General features: G+C 45.9%; 1 protein-coding gene and 1 long non-coding RNA gene across 12 annotated transcripts in view; one reads left to right on the top strand and one right to left on the bottom strand.

The window, feature by feature from the left end:
* The first annotated feature begins 695 nt into the window (after positions 1 to 695).
* Positions 696 to 18,336, top strand: part of Gm15738 — a 30,109-nt gene continuing 12,468 nt past the window's right edge. For 3 of the 5 annotated variants that reach the window (XR_003951942.1, XR_384685.3, XR_003951944.1), the window contains exon 1: positions 17,844 to 18,003. This is a non-coding gene — a long non-coding RNA (predicted gene 15738). Of the gene's footprint in view, positions 833 to 16,638; positions 17,133 to 17,843; positions 18,004 to 18,336 lie in introns of those variants that run through there. The other 2 variants (XR_003951943.1, XR_384686.3) reach the window with 2 other exon arrangements.
* Mrtfb (myocardin related transcription factor B) overlaps positions 5,660 to 18,336 on the bottom strand; it is a 161,474-nt gene continuing 148,797 nt past the window's right edge. For all 7 annotated transcript variants that reach the window (XM_006522109.4, XM_030249105.1, XM_006522108.3 and 4 more), the window contains 4 exons: positions 17,782 to 17,940; positions 17,287 to 17,424; positions 13,512 to 13,572; positions 5,660 to 11,029 (listed from right to left, as the gene is read on the bottom strand). In XM_006522109.4, the coding sequence (XP_006522172.1) occupies positions 10,494 to 11,029; positions 13,512 to 13,572; positions 17,287 to 17,424; positions 17,782 to 17,940 (894 nt within the window). In that variant the 3' untranslated portion in view covers positions 5,660 to 10,493. The remainder of the gene's footprint in view (positions 11,030 to 13,511; positions 13,573 to 17,286; positions 17,425 to 17,781; positions 17,941 to 18,336) is intronic.

Below are 18,336 nucleotides of genomic sequence, written 5' to 3'. Positions count from 1 at the left end.
TATGCAAAGTCTGTATGTGTGTGTGTAGGCCAGGGGTCAGCCTCAGGAGCTGTTCTCTTTGTTTTGTGAGACAAGGTTGCTTACGGGACTGCCTGGCCTCTCTTCTCACTGCCTCTGGGGTTACAAGTGTGTATAACCCTGAACACTCAGCTCTTACATCGATTCTGGGGATGAACTTGGGTCCTCATGCTTGAGCTGCAATCATTTTACAGACGGAGCAGAGCCCTGGGAGTCTCTTAGTTACTGATTCAGTCTTGCTGCTACCTGGAGATCTGTTCACTTATGTCTTCTTTGATTGGTTTTGATAGGCTGTGTGCGTCTAGAAAATTCTTCTAGATTTTCCAATTTCTTAGAAGTTGTTAAAGACTTCCCTGAGAGTTTCACCTCTGTTTGTAGTGTACCCCTTTGTACAAGGTTCTGATTTTGTTATCTTGTCTCTTTCTTGGTTGTTGTGGTTAAGGGCTTGTTAATCTTCATCTTTTCAGAGATCTGACTCAGCATTCCACTGACGCTTTGGTTTTCATTGATTCTTCAGTAACTCTTGGCATTCGGATACTTTAGAGTATAGCTTGTTCTTGTTTTCCCAAGACCTGGGGTGCACCATCAGGCTATTTATTTGCAGTATAGTTTTTTTTTTTTTTCAGACAGGGTAGTCTGGTCTGTGTAGTCCTGGCTTGTTCTGGAATTTACTCTGTAGACTAGGCTACCCTTGAACTCACAGAGAGCTGCCTGACTCTGCCTCCTGAGTGCTAGGATTAAAGAAGAACGCCACCACGACATGTCTGACTTTCTGATGCAGTCCCTCAGACCCACAACTATCCCAGAGTTTCAGGTATGCTATGTTTTCATTTGATTCCATGATATTTTAAAACCCCCTCCCTCATTTCTTCAATGACGGTCTGATCATTTGAGAATCTAGTGTTCAAAAGGTGGAGGTATAGCTCAGTGGTAGGACAGCGTGCTTGCATCCCATGGACAAGGGCCTGGGTTTTATCTTCAGCTCTACAAAGAAAATGTGTATGGTTCAATGTTCTCATGTTTGTAATTTTTTTTTTTTGAGTATCAAATTCTAGGTGTTCCCACTATATGATGAGATATGAGAAGTTATTTCAGGTTTTTAAATTTTTTTATTTTTTTATTTAAGACTTGCTTTGAGGCCTACCTTATGATCTATTTTAGAGAAAACTCCTTGGCTGTTGAGAGTGTGTATTCTAAAGCTCGTGTGTGTGGTGGTGGTGGTGGTGTGTGTGTGTGTGTGTGGTGTGTGTGTGTGGTGTGTGTGTGTGTGGTGTGTGTGTGTGTGGTGTGTGTGGTATGTGTGGTGTGTGTGTGTGTGTGTGTGTATGTGTGGTGTGTGTATGTGTGTGTGTGGTTATGGTGCTTTAATTGATCTGTTGAGAGGAAAGTCTTGCATATCCACTACTGTTCCACACATGTTCTTGCTTTCACTTTATTTCACTTATTTTCAGTAGGTTTTTTAAAAATGAAATTGGGTGTGTCAGTGCTTGCCATATAATATTTACTATCCCTACATTTTTGTAGTGTCTCATTCCCTGGGACAGATTACATTTACTGATTTTAGATGTGTGTGATAGGTGTATGTGGGATGCACATGCCACCGTGGCTCACTGGTAGAGACCAGAGGACAATGTCAAGAGTCAGTTCTCTCCTTGATCACATCAGTCGCCGCAGGCGCTCTCAGGGCAGGGCCTTCTCACTGATCGCTTCTGATGAGCTTGGTTGTAGCTTGTTTCTGCAAGCACAGATTGGCACTTCTGATGTTTTCTGCCTCTCCTTGGTTGGTTGGCTTACCACCTTTTCAGTTCACTTTTGCCAATGAGCTGCGGCTCTGGCAGGGAAGAAAGTTATATCTTGTGGGTTTTTTCTAATATTTAAAATTGTGTTTGCCTAAGTGTGTGTGCCATCACACACAAGTCAGAGGACAACTTGTGGGAACTAGTTCTCTTCTTCCACCATGCGGGCCCTAGAGATTAACCTCAGGCTTACAGGCTTGGGAGCAAGTGAGCCATCTTGGTTATCAGATCTTTAAAGTTACATTTATTTATTTACCCATCCATTCATCCATTTGTTCATTCGGTAAATGTGTGTATATGAGACAGGCAGCATAAAAAAGGCTGAAGGCTAATCAAGGCTGAGATGAGCCTCAGTATTGGCATAGTTTACTAAGCTGTAGTCAGTTGTATTTGCAAAGTATGAACTTTTTAAGTCCAAATTTATTTTGTGAATGGGTTTTCTTTCTCTACATGAGTCTTGGGGAATTGAATTTAAATTGTCAACCCTGGCAGCACTGGGCAGTCTTGCATGCTGAAATCTATATGTCTAAGTGATCAACCTAGATTAAAGGCCCCTTCTTTCTGGGCATGATATTTGATTCTGGTACTCAGGTGGCAGAGGTTTGTGGATATCCATGGGTTTGAGGCCAGTTTGGTAATAGTCAGAGCTACCATTCATCGACTCCCACAGAAGGATCTGCGTCCCCACTGGCTCCCACAGGAGCAGGAAGCATATGCGTCCTCACTGATTACTACTAAGGCTCTGTGACACACATACCCATCAGTCGGGGCCTTCAGCAGTTGATGAACTCAGCAAGATGCCTCTTTTCTCATTTTTGCATACTTTCTTGTCACATAAACGAACAGAAAAGCTAGGCTGTGATGACTAGGCTTCTGAGTCATATGAATATTAAAACTGGCACCCAGCAGAACCATTGAGGCCTGACTGGCATCCCAGGTGGCCTGGAACCCTGCTACTCAGCAAGTTCAAGACCAGCCTTGTATGCAGAATGAGTGTAGGACCAGTCAGGTCAACTTAGTGAGGCCCTGTCTGAAAATAGCAAGGAGAGGTGGGATATAGCTCAGCTCAGCTGGTAGGGTGCTTGCTTAGCATCTCCAGTACTACATACTTTGGGTGCAGTGACATATGGCTGTAATCCTGGCACTCGGGAAGTGAATCTAGGAGAATTAAATTACATGTGACTGAAAGGATGACATAAACACCATTTGTCTCCATTTAAGAACCAGGCCTGATTTTAAAAAAAGGCCATAAGGTACCAGCTCCAGGAACAGACCATAAAATCCAGAAAACCCCCTTCCAAAGAACACCCTGGGGATAACCACAAAAATGGGGAAATAGCTTATCTCAGAATGGGCCATCTCTGCTGGGCAGCCCTATCTCATCCTATGGTTAAACGTTCATGACATAGGAATGCAGACTACTGACCACTTCCCCAGAACCCACCAATGAAATTTTAGATTACCCAATCCTTATAGAGAGTTCCCCTGGTTCCCTATAAGAAGGCCTGCATGCCTTTGTCCGGGGTTGCTATTTTAGAGAATGGTTGACCCCTGCATGCTGGATGTTTCTTCAGAATAAGTGCTCTTGGTCTTTGCACACTGAGTCTGGGGTCTTCAACAATATTTCAGACTCTTGCATGACTACTTGAGGAAAGGAAGAGAGGGAGAGAGGAGGGTAAGAGGGGTGAGAGGGCAGCAGAGATAGGCATAGAGAGACACTCAGAGAGAGATGGGAGAGAGAGAGAGAGAGAGAGAGAAAGACATGTAGAGGGAACTTTGGGGTTCTGGGGTGGGGGTGGAGGAGACAGCAGCAGCTGCTACTATAGGAGGATGAGAGAATGGGAACCCCCAGAATTATGGGGTTAGGAGAAACTGTTGATAACTTCTGGTGTCCAAGCATCTTGATGAGCCTCCTGTCTTCGGTACTGCCCGGAAATCACGTGGATTAGCTGTCTTAGTAAGGGTTTTACTGCTGTGTACAGACAGCATGACCAAGAACACTTATAAAGGACATTTAATTGGGGCAGGCTTACAGGTTTTGAGGTTCAGTCTATTATCATCAAGCCAGGAAACACAGCAGCATCCCTGCAGGCATAGTGCTAGAGTTCTACATCTTCATCCAAAGGAAACCAGGAGAAGATTCACTCTCACATGGCTAGGAGGGTCTCAAAGCCCACCCCCACAGTGACACACTTCCTCTGACAAGCCTACACCTACTCCTACTCCAACAAGGCCATACCTCCTAATAGTGCTACTACCTCGGCCAAGCATATACAAACCACCACACTAGCCATCTGTGACAATGTAGCCATTATCAGTTAGCAGCCATCACTGTAAAGCTTTGGCACTGAAGGCTCCTAATATACTCAGCAGACTGCCCAATACCTCAAAGACTTTCTAAAGCTCAGTACTACCAGAAAACAAACATATAAACAAACAAAAACCCAGTGATTTGTGGGGGGATTCTATGCCTCAGGCCAGTAGCCCTAGAGCCTGTGGTCTCCTACAGGCCCAGCCCCAATTTCTGGGTGCTTCCTTTGTGGATCCCTTCCCACAGGGCAACCCCAGCGCTGAGCTCACTGCCTTGCACAGAGAAGGCAGGGCACAGTTGGTCTCCAGGGAATCTGCCCTCATCCAAGTTTCCTCTTGACACCCACTCCTAGTGTTCCAGTTTTGTTTCAGGTAAAGTATCATCCTACAGGCAAGGGGATCTGTAGTAGTGGGACACTGCAGACAGTTCACTTACTAATTTGTTTACTGTTCTCTTGCACCCAAGATACACAGGTAACTATCTGTCTTCTGCAACTGTTGACCAGCCTTTTCTGTCACACATATAGTCACATCAATTGTCACTGTCAATTAAGCTTACCACCTTTTGGTTTCTTCTAATTCAAGAGGGGAGTTAAACATTGTAAGGGTAGTTTTGATGCTAAGGTCCTGTTCCTCAATTGGTTCTTGATCTATCAGTAAAGAAATTGTTGGGCAGAAGGTACTGGAGGAAAAAGATGCAAGGAAGGAGTTTTGCTATGCTTTGGAGGGAGAACACAGCAGCCATGTGAGGTCTCGGGAGGAAGTGGGGCCTGTGGCCACTACTACAAGCGGGTGGTCAGGCATGTTTGGCAGGGGCTAGATGGGACTAGCCACAGACGTTTAGGGCAAGTGGAGAGATGGAGATAAGAAATTGATAAGGGCAGGCTTTTTCTGGTGGGAGATAGTGGTGCCCAGCAATTTGCCAAGAAGGCAAGTTGAAAAGGAACAACTGTGGGTCTATCTTTTATCTGTGTATTCAAGGGAGGCTGGGTGGGGGCTGGTAAGCATCCCTTCCCGGAGCAAAGCAAGGTAGAGCAGAGTTACACACAACAAAACGTTATCTGATTTAACCATGGGCTTGCGGCTGAAATGCCTCTCCCCTACTTACTAACTTCTAAAGATCATTCTATATGGGCCATAAAGTTCTTGTATGTGGTAGGTGCTTTTGAGACTTTGCTGAACTGAAGGACTCAGTTCTGGGTGTGTGGAAGTTTTGTTGGTGTGGTTGTCACCACCAGAGAGGAGCTCTCACTGTGGACACTGTGTGTCCATGCTGTAGCAAGGACCACATAGTTTAATGTCTCTTACTCAGTGGTTCCCGATTCTGTGGAGAACAGAACATGTCTGGAGAGTCAGGCTGAGGCTAGTGGGCACCAATGAGCTTCTGTTGTGTGAGGACATGAGGTGAACAGCCTACTTTCTGCTGGCCCTCTTGCTGTTTGGCTGGGAGTTATTCTGAAGATGCTGTCCTGCCAGAGGCTGCTCCATCTCACAAGTCTACAGCACCTACAGTGTATTTCTCTGTACACACAAAATCATGGTACATCAAAATGTTTTTTATTTGAGACACAAAAATGCAAAATTGCTGAGATATCAAACATTTCCCGATCAGCTACAATACTGCCACTATGTACAAAAGATCCAATGATAAATGCGCACACATATAAAAATACAGTCTGCATCGCCTATGTACAGTACAAGTGCAAACGTATGGCATTCAGACACAGTACAGAATCGAGTCAGGGGTGCAAACAGCAAGTACAAAGGCATCATGGTTTGTCTTTTAAAAACAACATAAAGGCAACACACGAATGGACCCCCGACTGCCATGATTTTCTGTTCATTAACAAGTGCTTCAGCAGGCATGGTTGCTGCCACTGGTGTTTTCTCCCTTCTTGTCAGGAAGTGAGATGCTAAGACATTATGTGAAGATGAAAAGAAGAAAAACACCTGCGTGTCCATTGCAAGCAACAGATAACTAACCTTGACAAACAAGAAAATAATTCAGCGTTGCTACCAAGAATGTTATTCTTAAACCAACAAACAGCTCTATGCTATTTTACAGGAAAACAAGTAAGAAATATCTACATCTCTGTGGAAATTATAACCTTAGATGGAACCTTTTGGGGTCTGACTTGAGAACACAGTCTCAAAATTTAAAAGTGGCTGCTTTTGGCAAATACCTGGCGATGCCTTTGGTTCCTTTAAACATTTTGGATTACTAATGGTTTCTTGAGGTCAAGTACTTTTGATGGATCCAAACCCTTTCCTAACCCTTCCTCTTCTGTCGGTGGGTGGGTCCCTCACAGCAGGAAGTAGAGGTAAGAGAACTGGGCGGCTTTCCAGTGAGTCTGCCCACTGCTAAAGCTTTGTCTTGGGCCTTGGCGTAAAGCCTTCCTTTCACTGCCAGTGCCTCCCATGATTCCAGACAGCACCTCGTGGATCTGAGATTGCCAAGCTGCTGTCACAAGCTTGGGACACGTCCGCCCCCCCAGAGCCGGCGGCCTGAGTGGAGGGTAAGAGCTTCTTGTAAACACGTGCAGCTTTTTGAACCGTAGGCTGTAACTAAAGACACAGGGACACTTGGGGGGGGGGGACAACCTGCTCTCTCCCAGTCACCGGACAAATAAAAACAGAGCCCAGAGACTGTTTAAATGAAAATGAAAAAGAGATCGAAGGTTTGAGCCAGGCGTGGTGGCGCACACCTTTAATCCCAGCACTCGGGAGGCAGAGGCAGGCGGATTTCTGAGTTTGAGGCCAGCCTGGTCTACAAAGTGAGTTCCAGGACAGCCAGGGCTACACAGAGAAACCCTGTCTTGAAAAACCAAAAAAAAAAAAAAAAAAAAAAGAGATCGAAAGGTTTGAACCAGGAAACAAAAATGACTAGATCAGAACTGCTACTTTCCAGTTTTGACAGAGATCTTTTACAATTAGCTGAATGTTCAGGATGATGCTCTCCAAACACTCCTGTGAGCACAAGCTGTGTTCCCTGATAAACCTGCCCTGCCTTCCAGTTAGAATGCCGGGACAGCCTAGGGTTAATGGTCCTCTGCAGCAGTGGGTCCCTGTGTACTTAATATCCCCAGTGTTGTGTGTGTTGTGTGATGTGATGGACAGAGGCCGGCGAGGCTGCTTGACTTTGCTGGCCCTGACCTGGTTGCTCTGCTGGCAGAATTCAACAGCCACTCTCAGCTTTCTCTGCAAATCCTAGTGGTAATGGAGTCCCCAGCCTTCTACCAGAAAGAACTTCTGCAACTGGCCACTGTGGGAACAGTTCAGGGTGTAGATAAGATGGGTCTCCTCTTGGCCACTTCCCAGAGCCAGGTCTGCTGTGGGAAAGTAAAATGGCTGCCCTGCCTGGAGGGACAGCTGCCTCCTCAGCTGTCACTGCACAGACTACTACAGTAACTATGAGAACAGCCTTGCTGCCTGGAAAAGTGGCTCTTGAGGCTCCAGTCCACTCTGGTGACCCTCTTACCCACCCGTCGCTGACCGAGTGCGCAGGGTGACAACACTGTCCCATTTCCCGGACTCTGCAGAGCTGACCTGGCTTTCTGGAGTAAGGCATAGCACGTGGTCAAAGAACCATGGAGCTTTTGAAAAGAAAGTCTAAGTCTTAGAAAATATCTGGGTGAAATGAACGGAGATGATATGTGAGCGAAAAGTTGCATGAGTGCTGTGTGCCTGTGTGCTGAATGGATGCCTGAGTGAGTACTGCCGCAGCCTCAGAGGCTTCTGAGAGAGGCCTTGCTGAAATTTCACAGCCACATCAGCTTTCTAGAAGCCACGGTGTAATTATTTCCACTCCTCCTACCACAGTAAGACAACTGGCAGTCTGTGCCTCAGAAAGTAAAGTTGACACCACCACACTGTGGATGCTGCAGAAGAGGGAGACTGGGGTTGGACTCTACTGCGACACTCCAGGCTTCTAAGAGGAATTTTCTTGGCAATGTGATACAAACAGAAGCCTACACTACACGTGTACCCTGTACATGCAAGTGGGAACTTAATGGGCTCTCTGACCTGTGTTTTAATGACTGTGAAATAACTGTATACCTATTTGCAGGTGTCTCTGTATATAGAGATAAGAGCACAACTTTCGGGGGTCAGTTCTGCCCTTCTACCACATGGGCTCTAGGGCTCAAGCTCAGCCTCTCAGGCTTGTTGGCAGGCCTGATCTGCTGAGTCATCTTGCTGGCCTGAAACTAACTTTAAACAACAAATTCGTCTTCAGATACACACCATTTCCAATGCACTCACTGCGGTCTGGGACTAGGTCAAGAGGCCTTTTTATAGAGCGGTCTTTGGTCATGACACATTGATGTGAGCCTATGGGAAAGATGCCCACATTTGTCCAGAACATGTGCGAGAGGTCTATCAAGTGTCGCTCACGTCACTGGTGTCACATGTACCTACAGGATGCTCAAGCCAGGGGACTAGGGCAAGGAATGCTGTGAGGGAGTTGGCTGTGAAGCCACTGGCTGGAGGCCCCTTGCCTTCTTAAGAAATGGGACTGAAGGCTGGATGGGATGGGCACATGAACAACTGAGATGACCTCCTCTGTATCCACTGTGTTTGGAGATTGTCTTTCCTGTGGCAAGCTTCAAAATAACTTAAAAAGCAATAGAAGGGACTTGAGGGCTAGAATGTTGTCTTTACTCACAACTTTTCTACAGGAGGAAACACACTAATAGTAATTATGGGCTTTGAGAAACCCACTGATACTTGATACTACTTTAAGTGGACACTCAAAGCTGTAGAGAAAGGACTAAAGCTCTCCACCCAAACCTAGAGCTGGCATTGCCACGGGGAGCACGCCTTCCCAGGTCCTCAGTTGCAGCAGAGCCAACCTCAGGAGGCCTGGTCAGATGACAGGATCCAGCTACCCTAGTGTTGGTGCCTCCCAATACTGACCTACCAGATTCTAAACAAGAGGATTACCTGAGCTCAGTGGGCCCTGCCCACCAGAATGCCAAGCTTCAGTTGAGAGAGCGCTGTTTGCCAGAGGTTAAAGCCAGGAAAAGGGACCATTTTGATCACTGGGGTAAAACCTCCTCAGAAATGATTAAGGTTCTCTCTAGATGATGGGTCAGGATACTGCCTGGATGTGCTGTGGAAGAGACATGTGGATTGATGTAGGAAGCCCACCTGGCTCAGGTTAAAGGGGATGGGAAGGGGATAGGATAAGGGCTGTCACTGAATAAAAATTCCATACTCTGGTCAGTTATTTACAATTTGTCAATAACTAAATCACTAGATCAAGAGTTGTGGAAAATCTGTGGCAGTTGGCATCTTAAACAATTCTTAAATCACTTGATAAACATAACTTTTCTGTTACGGATCAAGGGGAAAAAGAGGAATAAAACCTCCAGTTTTTAGGTTTAGACTTGAGAGCAGGCAGTTACAAGCCTATGCAATGAGAACCAGGGAGCTGGTGACAGGGGGTTGGTCTAACCTGTGCTCAAGGCCCACACCTTCCATTAACTCATTAGGTTGAGAAGGAATTTCATGCTGAAGCCTTTTTTTGGTTCTTTGAGATGGGCATGGTCACCTGAGAGAGTCTGTCGGCAAGTCTTCAAAGATGGAGACACTGTGTGGCTCAGTACTCTAGAGATATCTGACTTATTACAAGTAGGACCAGTCGACGCCATCTTTTTACTCTACCAAAGACTGTAGAGGTCACAAGGTCAAAGCACATTCCAATGTCTAACATCACAGGAGAATCAACCTCATTCACCCAAGGCCACTGGGGAAGCTGCAGCACTATCAATGTATCTGGACTCAATACACTGGGCTCTTGTGTGACAGTATCTTGTAGACATGTGTTGATGGTAAAAGGTTGTTCATCATTTTGATTCCCAAATTCACAAAATGACCTATGACATCACACAATCACGCAGATTTCAAAGTGGGACTCAAAGCCTCTGGCTGGAAGCTGCTGCTGGCTGCCCAGAGTGCTCAGGTGCCTCTGACCTTGCTATTGATCTGCCGTAGGCCACTCTAAGGAGCACATGTGCAGTGGCTCTTCCCCTCCCTCCCTTGTGGGTGGCCTGGTGTTTCAAGTTGAGCTGCTTGCCTCTTATTAGGGCCACGAGGTGACCACAGAGGATAAAAGGTGGCTGATGACCAGAGCCTAGTGCCATTTCCTGACCTTTGGCTTTAGCTAAGGCATTTCACAAGGGCTCTGCATACAACTGTCTCTGTGGAGTCTCTCACACTTGGCTTCCAGGCTGTGGCCTTCCTTTTTGTCTGTGACAATGTATTTTGACTTCGACAGTGCAGCTATGGCTCCAGCTATAAACACTGGCCTCTCAGGTTTGTTTCCATGTTTCCAAATCTCACGAGCTCTGAAACAAGAGACCTGTGACCTTAGTCCCATGGCAGCGGCAGGTCCTGTGGGTCCAGAAAATCAGCAGAGAACATGCTTGGCGCAGTGGTACTCAGTGGAGTGAGCCCGGAGGATGTGGTGGGCATGGTAATGTCTAGCCACTCCATGTTGTCCAGGTTGGAGTCTGACAGGTCAAGAGATAGACAGGGGGTCCCTGACACCAACTGGGCCTCAGAGGTCTCCATGGGAGAGTGAGACTGGTACAGCATGCTGGAATGACTCAGCAAGTCGTTCTGCAGATCCTCGATCAGAGAGAAAGACTCTCTATCTTCACTGCTGTTCTGCAGTGGGCCAGTGTCAGTGGCCGAGGGCAAAGTGCCATCCAAGAAGGCTTCTAGCTGGTTCTCTAAGCTGGCAGATAAACTGTTCACAGGTTCTAAGGATACAGGTGGTGCTATTTGGACCTGGGGCGGTGGTCGAGAGACCACGGTATTGACTGGCATTGTGGTGATGCTGGCTGTCACTGGTTTCATCTTGGAAATTGGAGAAGGCTCTTCTTTTATTGGGAAGGAAATCTCTGTGCAGAAGAATTGATGGTGTTAGTAAGTATTTGCTGCCATTGAACTATATTAGTGACTATTCTGTCATCCTCTCTTACATCTTAGAGGCAGAGAGAGCATGCTCTAATTCTTTTTAAATTTAATTTTAAAAAGTCATTATAGTTGGATGGTATTTCAGTTTGTCAATACAGTCTAGAAAGTTACAAAACAGACACAGTACACCTTATCAATAACGCAAGGCTGAAGTCACCTCCTTTGCCCTCCTTCCTAAAGGTGAGGCAGGTCAGCCACTGCTCTCAATTCTTGTTCTGAGTTATCTGAACTTTGGACAATTAGGTAAACAGCTTAATAAGTACCAATTAGTTATTTAATTTATTCTTAAACATTAATTTGTACTTATGTATACAAGTGTGTGAACGTGCTCCTGTGTGTAGGAACCCATGGAGGCCAGCAGAGGGTGTCTGATCCCGAGCTAGCATTACAGGTATTTGTGAATCCAAAATGGGTGGTAAGAACCAAATTCTAGCCCTCAGCAAGAGCAGAACGTGTTCTTATGTGTTGAATCATCTTCCCAGTCCCAGTCTATTTAATTTTTTGTGGCTCTCTGTGTGTAAGGCAGAGATAAATGCAAACGTCTTCTTCAGAGCTAACTAGCCCTACGGTTTGGGATGGGGTCATCTCCCCAATGGCTGGGCAGCAAGCCCCAAGGATCCACTTGTCCTCCCCTCCCCAACACTAGGATTATAGGCATTGTTATTGTGTTCTGGGGGGAACCAAGTTCAGGTCCTCAGGCTTGCATGGCACACTGAGAGAGTCATCTCCCTACGTGATCATATTGACTCCTTAATAGGGCAACCAGCAAACCAACAGACCTTCTGTTATGGACAGACTAGTGCTCACATAGATGAATTTTAATAACTTCCTCCACTGTTGTTTTGAGATGACTTCTTGTTTTGTGTAGACTTGGCTGATTTAGAACTCAGTATGTGGACCAGGCTGCTTGGAACTTGGAGAGCTCTGCCTATCTCTGCCTCTCGAGTCCTGGGATTAAATGTGTGTGCCATCATGTTAGATTCTTTCTCATCTTTCTGAGAATACAGTAGGTGAAAGAATTAATGAACCATAAACTTAAAAGCTTATTGTATCTGGGTATTTTGTCTGCATGTGTGTCTGTGTGCTATGTGTGTGCAGTACTCATGGAGGCCACAGGAGGGCGTTGGAGTCCTCCTAGGACTGGAGTTACAAACAGTTGTGATTCACCATGTGGTGCTGGGAATTGAACCTGAATCACTGGAAAAAAACCTTATCTTTATCAGACTGAGCAAAAACTGCATGCCTGATTTTTAAATACACATTTATTTTTTAACTCCCAAGTTTTCAGTTTAACATATTCTGAAAGACCAATGTAGTTCTCAGCAGACTTTCACTTATTCATGTGGCCCACATGCAGATGGCAATGTCCTTCACTATGCCATGGACTCTGCTCAGGGCATCAGCGTCTATCAGATGTGTTCAATACAGATGGAGAAATAGTAATTACTACTTCAAACTCCTGACTTCTTTCACCGTACGACTTTGTACATGCACACATACGTGTACGCATGTGCACATAGGTGTGTATGTGATATGCCAGGATGGTAGTTCACATTTGTATTGCAGTGCTCTGCCACTGGGCTGCAACTATCCCAGGAAGTTTCTGAAAAACTGATCCTTGCTTACTTGTAAAGGCAGGTGAGCTGAGGCACGTGCTAACGTCTGGTTTAAAGGCAACATACTGTAAATGATGGCTTACTTTATTTATTTATTTTTTTTTTTGTTTTTTTGAGACAGGGTTTCTCTGTATAGCCCTGGCTGTCCTGGAACTTGCTCTGTAGACCAGGCTGGCCTAGAACTCAGAAATCCGCCTGCCTCTGCCTCCTGAGTGCTGGGATTAAAGGCGTGTGCCACCACGCCCAGCTGGCTTACTTTATTTTTAACTACAGTTTATTACTTATGAATGTGCATGCTACCACAGCATGTATGTGGAGGTCAGAGAACAACTTGTGGGGGTTAGTTCTCTTTCATGGTGTGGATTCTGGGTATCAAACTCAGGTCACTAAGCTTGGCAACAAGCACCTTTACCCACTGAGTAATATCTGTAGCCCTGATGTATGACGTACTCTGAATTTTAATAGAACAACCACCAGAGGGAGCTCAGGCTAAGTTATTGGAAAGTTCTCACTCCATAGAGCATGCTTTGCTGGCCCAGCTCTAATGTGTGAGACATCTTTCCTTTTTTCCAAGTGACAGCTATGGGGATCTAACATCATGCCATCCTTCAGTGTGGAGCCAAAGGGCTTTCTTTCCTCTGTTATGTGGTTTGATGGCCTAGCTTGAGCAGGTTTGTTAGAACTGGATGTTTCTCAGTTTCCAAGACAACATCCAGCTTTAGAGGAAGGCTGTCCTAGGCCTGTGGTATGACACTGCTTCCCTTGGGCTTGTGTCCAGCCTTTGACCCACCTCCACTCTTTATGAGGATGTCGAAGAGGTCGTCCATCTGCTGACTGTGCACACTGGAAACCTGCAGCCAAGGAGGACAGAGTTAGCGGCCTGCACCAGGGGCACTTCACCAAGGGGTCCACTGAGCCTTGGTTTTACTCTAACATTTGATAGTCTAGAAAACAGCCAAGTTGCTTGGGAAATGAAGATATTTAAGCCAAACCACCAGAGCATGATAGGTCAACTAAGAATCAAGGAAGAAGCCAGCGCTGTGACTTGCATGTGTGCTCTGCTTTTCCTGAATGGCACTTTGGGAGGTGTCTAATACTTTATTCAAAGAGGGTCTGAGTCAATCTGCATTCAGCAAGAATTGCTATAGCTCAGATGAGCACACTGTGCACATGGTTTTACCGTTGAGGTTGATTTGGCATGTAAGTTACACTTACCGTATGTGGTAGTTTGAATGAAAATGATCTTCACTGGCTCACAGGGAGTGGCATTATTTAAAAAAACTAAGACCCGTGGCTTTGTTGGAGTAGGTGTGTTACTAAGGGCGAGTTTTAGGATTTTATAAGCTCAAGCCAGGCTCAGAGGCTCATTCTTTCTCTACTGCCTGGTGAACCAGAGGCAGAGCTCTTGGCTACTTCTCCAGTACCATGTCTGCCTTTGCTGCCTTGCTTCTGGCCATGATGATAATAGACTGAACCTCTGAACTATAAGCCAGCTCCAATTAAATGCTTTTCTTTATAAGAGTTGCCATGGTCATGGTATTATCTATTCACAGCAATAGAATCCTAACCAAGACAGCACAGATCATGGAGTTTAATGATCTAATATGTATGTGTCTATGAACCCATCAACAAGATTATCATTTGTCAACTGGGAAGCCCCTCATCTCCAGGACCCGCTGTCCTTCAGAACACATGAATTCCTGTCAGTGCCTCAGACATGTTCTTCTTGAGGTTAAGGTATGGGAGCATTGTCTTACGCAGCGACATTATTCCGAGCTGGATCCATGGTGTAGTATATAGCTTAGGGATAGTTTACTGCTTTTATTGCTGGTCAGTAATCCATGTTTGGGAATGTCTGCTTGCTTGGTCACTGACTTAATTGGTGGGCTTCCCACTTTTGGACTGTTAACAAAGCTGCTATAGAAATCTGTGCACAGCTCTACACTACTATGCCCTGTGCCTTTCTCACGGTAAGTTACCTAAGAGTAAATCTAATGGGTCTCAGAGTGGATGTACACTTAACATCTTGGAAAATGGCGAAACTGTTTCCCAACATTATCCCATGTTCTCCCAAAGCAGGTGTTCTGCATCCCCGCTGCACCGCCTGAGGGGAGTTGTGGGATGGAGATGTGGTTCTACTGCAGTTCCTGGGTGACTAGTGACTGCAGAGGGTCTGTACACTATTCACTAGCTATTTACCATCCTTGGTAAAACATGTTTAAGTCTTTTTCCATGAGCACATCTAGTAAGTTTCTTGTTTCAATAGTGTGTTTTCCCCAATCTTTGACTTAAAAATCCATGTCTTTGTGTTTGATGGATTATGTTTTGTTTATCTGAAATTCTTTGGAGTTTACATATATTATTAAAGGACACTCTCACTTGATATAGGATCTGGGTAGTAGTCTCTTGGAATCCTCCTCACTAAGAACTTAAAACAATGCTGCACTCTTTCTGGCTCCCATTAGTTTTAAAAACTATATTTATTTTGTGAGTGTGCTTGTGCACATACACGTTGTTGTATGTGTGCCTTGACGCACGGTAGAGGTCAGAGGACTGCTTGCAAGAGGGTTCTCACCTTTCACTATGAGAGTCCTGTGCATGGAACTCAGTTAGTCTGGCTTGGTTGGCAAGCTTACTGAGCTACCTTGGCAGTCTCTTTTTATCATTAATAAAAAAAACAACAACCTGACATTAGTCACATAGTAGTTGTCCCCTTACGCTTTTCTCTCTAGTATCTCTTACCTTTACTTCCGATAATGTGATTGTGAAGGAATGTGAAATGCTACGATGTAATGTGGAATATTATGATGTGATATAATGAGGAATGCTATGATGTAACAGGAATTCTGAACACCTCAAAGCTGAAAACACAAGCTATTACCTCATCTAGTTCTTAGCTGTCCCACTGCCTTGTTTCTCTTTCTATGGTGAGAAACCATTACACAGGCTCTGAGGTTGTAGTGACTGGTGTGTGTGTGTATGGCTTTCTTTAAATTAAAGATTAAGTGACATGAAGCAACTGTCTATATTTATGGGCCACACATGTGCACAATGGAATGGGCTAGCTCAGGAGGACTCGGACTGTACCCTGTTCAGACAGACCCACCCACCAGCCATTAGCATAGCTTCCCCTTCTCTCTGCTAAGCCCATCTATGATTTTGTTTTTCTCTCCTTCCTTCCTTCCTTCCTTCCTTCCTTCCTTCCTTCCTTCCTTCCTTCCTTCCTTCCTTCCTTCCTTCCCTGTCTCCCTGCCTCCCTGCCTCCCTTCCTTCTTGGAGACAATTTTTCTCTGGTTGTCCTGGGGCTTGCTCTGTAGACCAGGCTGTCTTTAAACTCAGATCCACCTGCCTTTGCCTCCCAAGTGCTGGGATTAAAGGTGTGCACCACTGCCTGGCATGATTTTTTTCAAGTACTGTATTTTTTTGCTTTAGAATTTTCATTTATTTTTTAAAATTAATTTTTTATGTATGTGAGTGCACTGTAGCTAGCTGTACAGATGATTCTGAGCCTTTATGTGGTTGTTGGGGATTGAATTCTTAGGACCTCTGCTCACTCTGGTCAACTCTGCTCGCTCAGTCCCTGCTTGCTCTGGCCCAAAGCTTCATTTATTATTATACATAAGTACTCCGTAGCTGACTTCTGACGTACCAGAAGATATCTTATTAACGTGTGGTTGTGAGCCACCATGTGGCCATCTTCTGCTACATATGCAGCTAGAGACACAAGCTCTGGGGGGGGGGGGGGGAGTACTGGTTAGTTCATATTGTTGTTCCTCCTATAGGGTTGCAGACCCCTTCAGCTCTTTGAGTACTTTCTCTAGCTCCTTTATTGGGGACCCTGTGTTCCATCCAATAGCTGACTGTGAGCATCCACTTCTGTATTTGCCAGGCACTGGAACAGCCTCACAAGAGACAGCTATACCAAGCCGGCTTTTTTTTATTATTTTAAATCTGGCTTTTTCCTCACAAGTGAGGTCTCTGTTGATTTTGGGATGCTCACACTAGGAAAGCTGTCTTTCCTCTGCATCCTATAAGCTACAGCAGATGATCGTTGTGCATTTCTTCACCTTTCATGCGTTAGACAGCAAATACAGCAAGACACCATGTGCCTCTGACAAGTATCCACAGAGTACGGGGCACGGGCTGCACACAGGTCTGGCCACTTGCTGTGAGTTCTTGTTTGGATCCACTGTGTCCTCCTGTCAGGTCTATTCCTCAGGTCCTCTGGGAGGCTATAATCCTTTCTCACAAGGAAGTCCTCAGCTGTGAAAGGGAGCTTTGGAGAGGTAGGGTTTGGAGGAGTTTGTAACTGAGAGCCCTCACTCTGTTCAGTGGACCCAGGAGGGCTCCAAGGAGACACACACCTCGCCTGAGATCCCACCATCGCTGTGGCTCCCAACAGTTGCTGTAGGTAAGTATTCAAGGCTTAGAGTCTTCATAGGCAATTGGAAACAGCTAGATGAAATATAAAGCTTCTAGCTGTCATCTCTGTGTTTTAACAGAGAATTGGGCACAATCTGAGGAAGCCCTGAAATGTGCGGGGGTATGACTGTGACCACACTCACCTCTGGAAGGGCTGGCTGTGTGCTACGTGCCTGCTTGATGGCTTCCTCATATCGAGGTGGATCTTTTGTCTTCGTGATTGGGGTTGCAAACAAAGAGTGCTGAACAACAAACTGCTGGGGTGGGGGTGGTGAGCTAGGCTGCATCAAACAAGGGAGAAAGACTTGTTAGTTCTGGGCCAGCCATGTGTTTCTGCAGTGACTCAGCTGTGCTGTTCTAGCCATAGTGGCTCAGAATCCCAAACACTGGGCAGCTGACAACTGGTGGCCGAGCAGGAATGTAAGTCACTGTCTGGTCATCCTGCAGAACCAGCACTGGTCACCGAACATTACAGGTGACAGCACAGCTGTAGGGCAGTCAGCATGACTGTAGGGCAGCCAGCATGACTGTAGGGCAGCCAGCATGACTGTAGGGCAGCCAGCATGACTGTAGGGCAGCCAGCATGACTGTAGGGCAGCCAGCATGACTGTAGTAATGCTGTTGTCATTATGACTTACCTTGCTGGCTAGGCTGGGTCCATTTTGCAGGGGTGCAAGTGGGGCAGTTCTGGATTGAAGAGCAGGGTTAGAGGTCTTACTGACAAAGGGCTGCTGGTTCGTTGGGCCAGGCTGCCTCTGATACTGAAGAACTGTGTTTGGTGCCGAGTTTGTGAAGACCTGTGACAGTGAATTTAAGAAAACCCATGTTTTAGCGCAGAGGCTCACAACTCCACCTTCTAGGTTAGTGGGCCACAGGCTCTCTGCTGGGAGCATGGAGGCAATCGTGCACAGTGGGAGACAAGAAGGCAGCTGCCAACAGGACTAGATCTGCAGACATTGGTGGAGTTTGGGTGCCATGTAGACAGTATCTTATGGGAGATGGCTAAAGCAGTTTTCCTTGCTCACTGAGGTGATCTGGTCCCCTTCCTGGATGTAGGGTTCTGCCTCCCACCCACATACATCATCTCTTTGGGTATCTCAGGATATTGCTCTCTCTGCCCCATCACTGATCCAGCTCAGAGGGTGGCCTGCATGGCTCTGTACTCAGTGTAGCCTTCTCTGTAGCTTGGACCC

Source organism: Mus musculus, chromosome 16 (genome assembly GCF_000001635.26).
Source record: "Mus musculus strain C57BL/6J chromosome 16, GRCm38.p6 C57BL/6J".
NCBI lineage: Eukaryota > Metazoa > Chordata > Mammalia > Rodentia > Muridae > Mus > Mus musculus.
The sequence above is the reverse complement of the archived record's forward strand: the minus strand, read 5'-3'. Positions and strand labels throughout refer to the sequence as shown.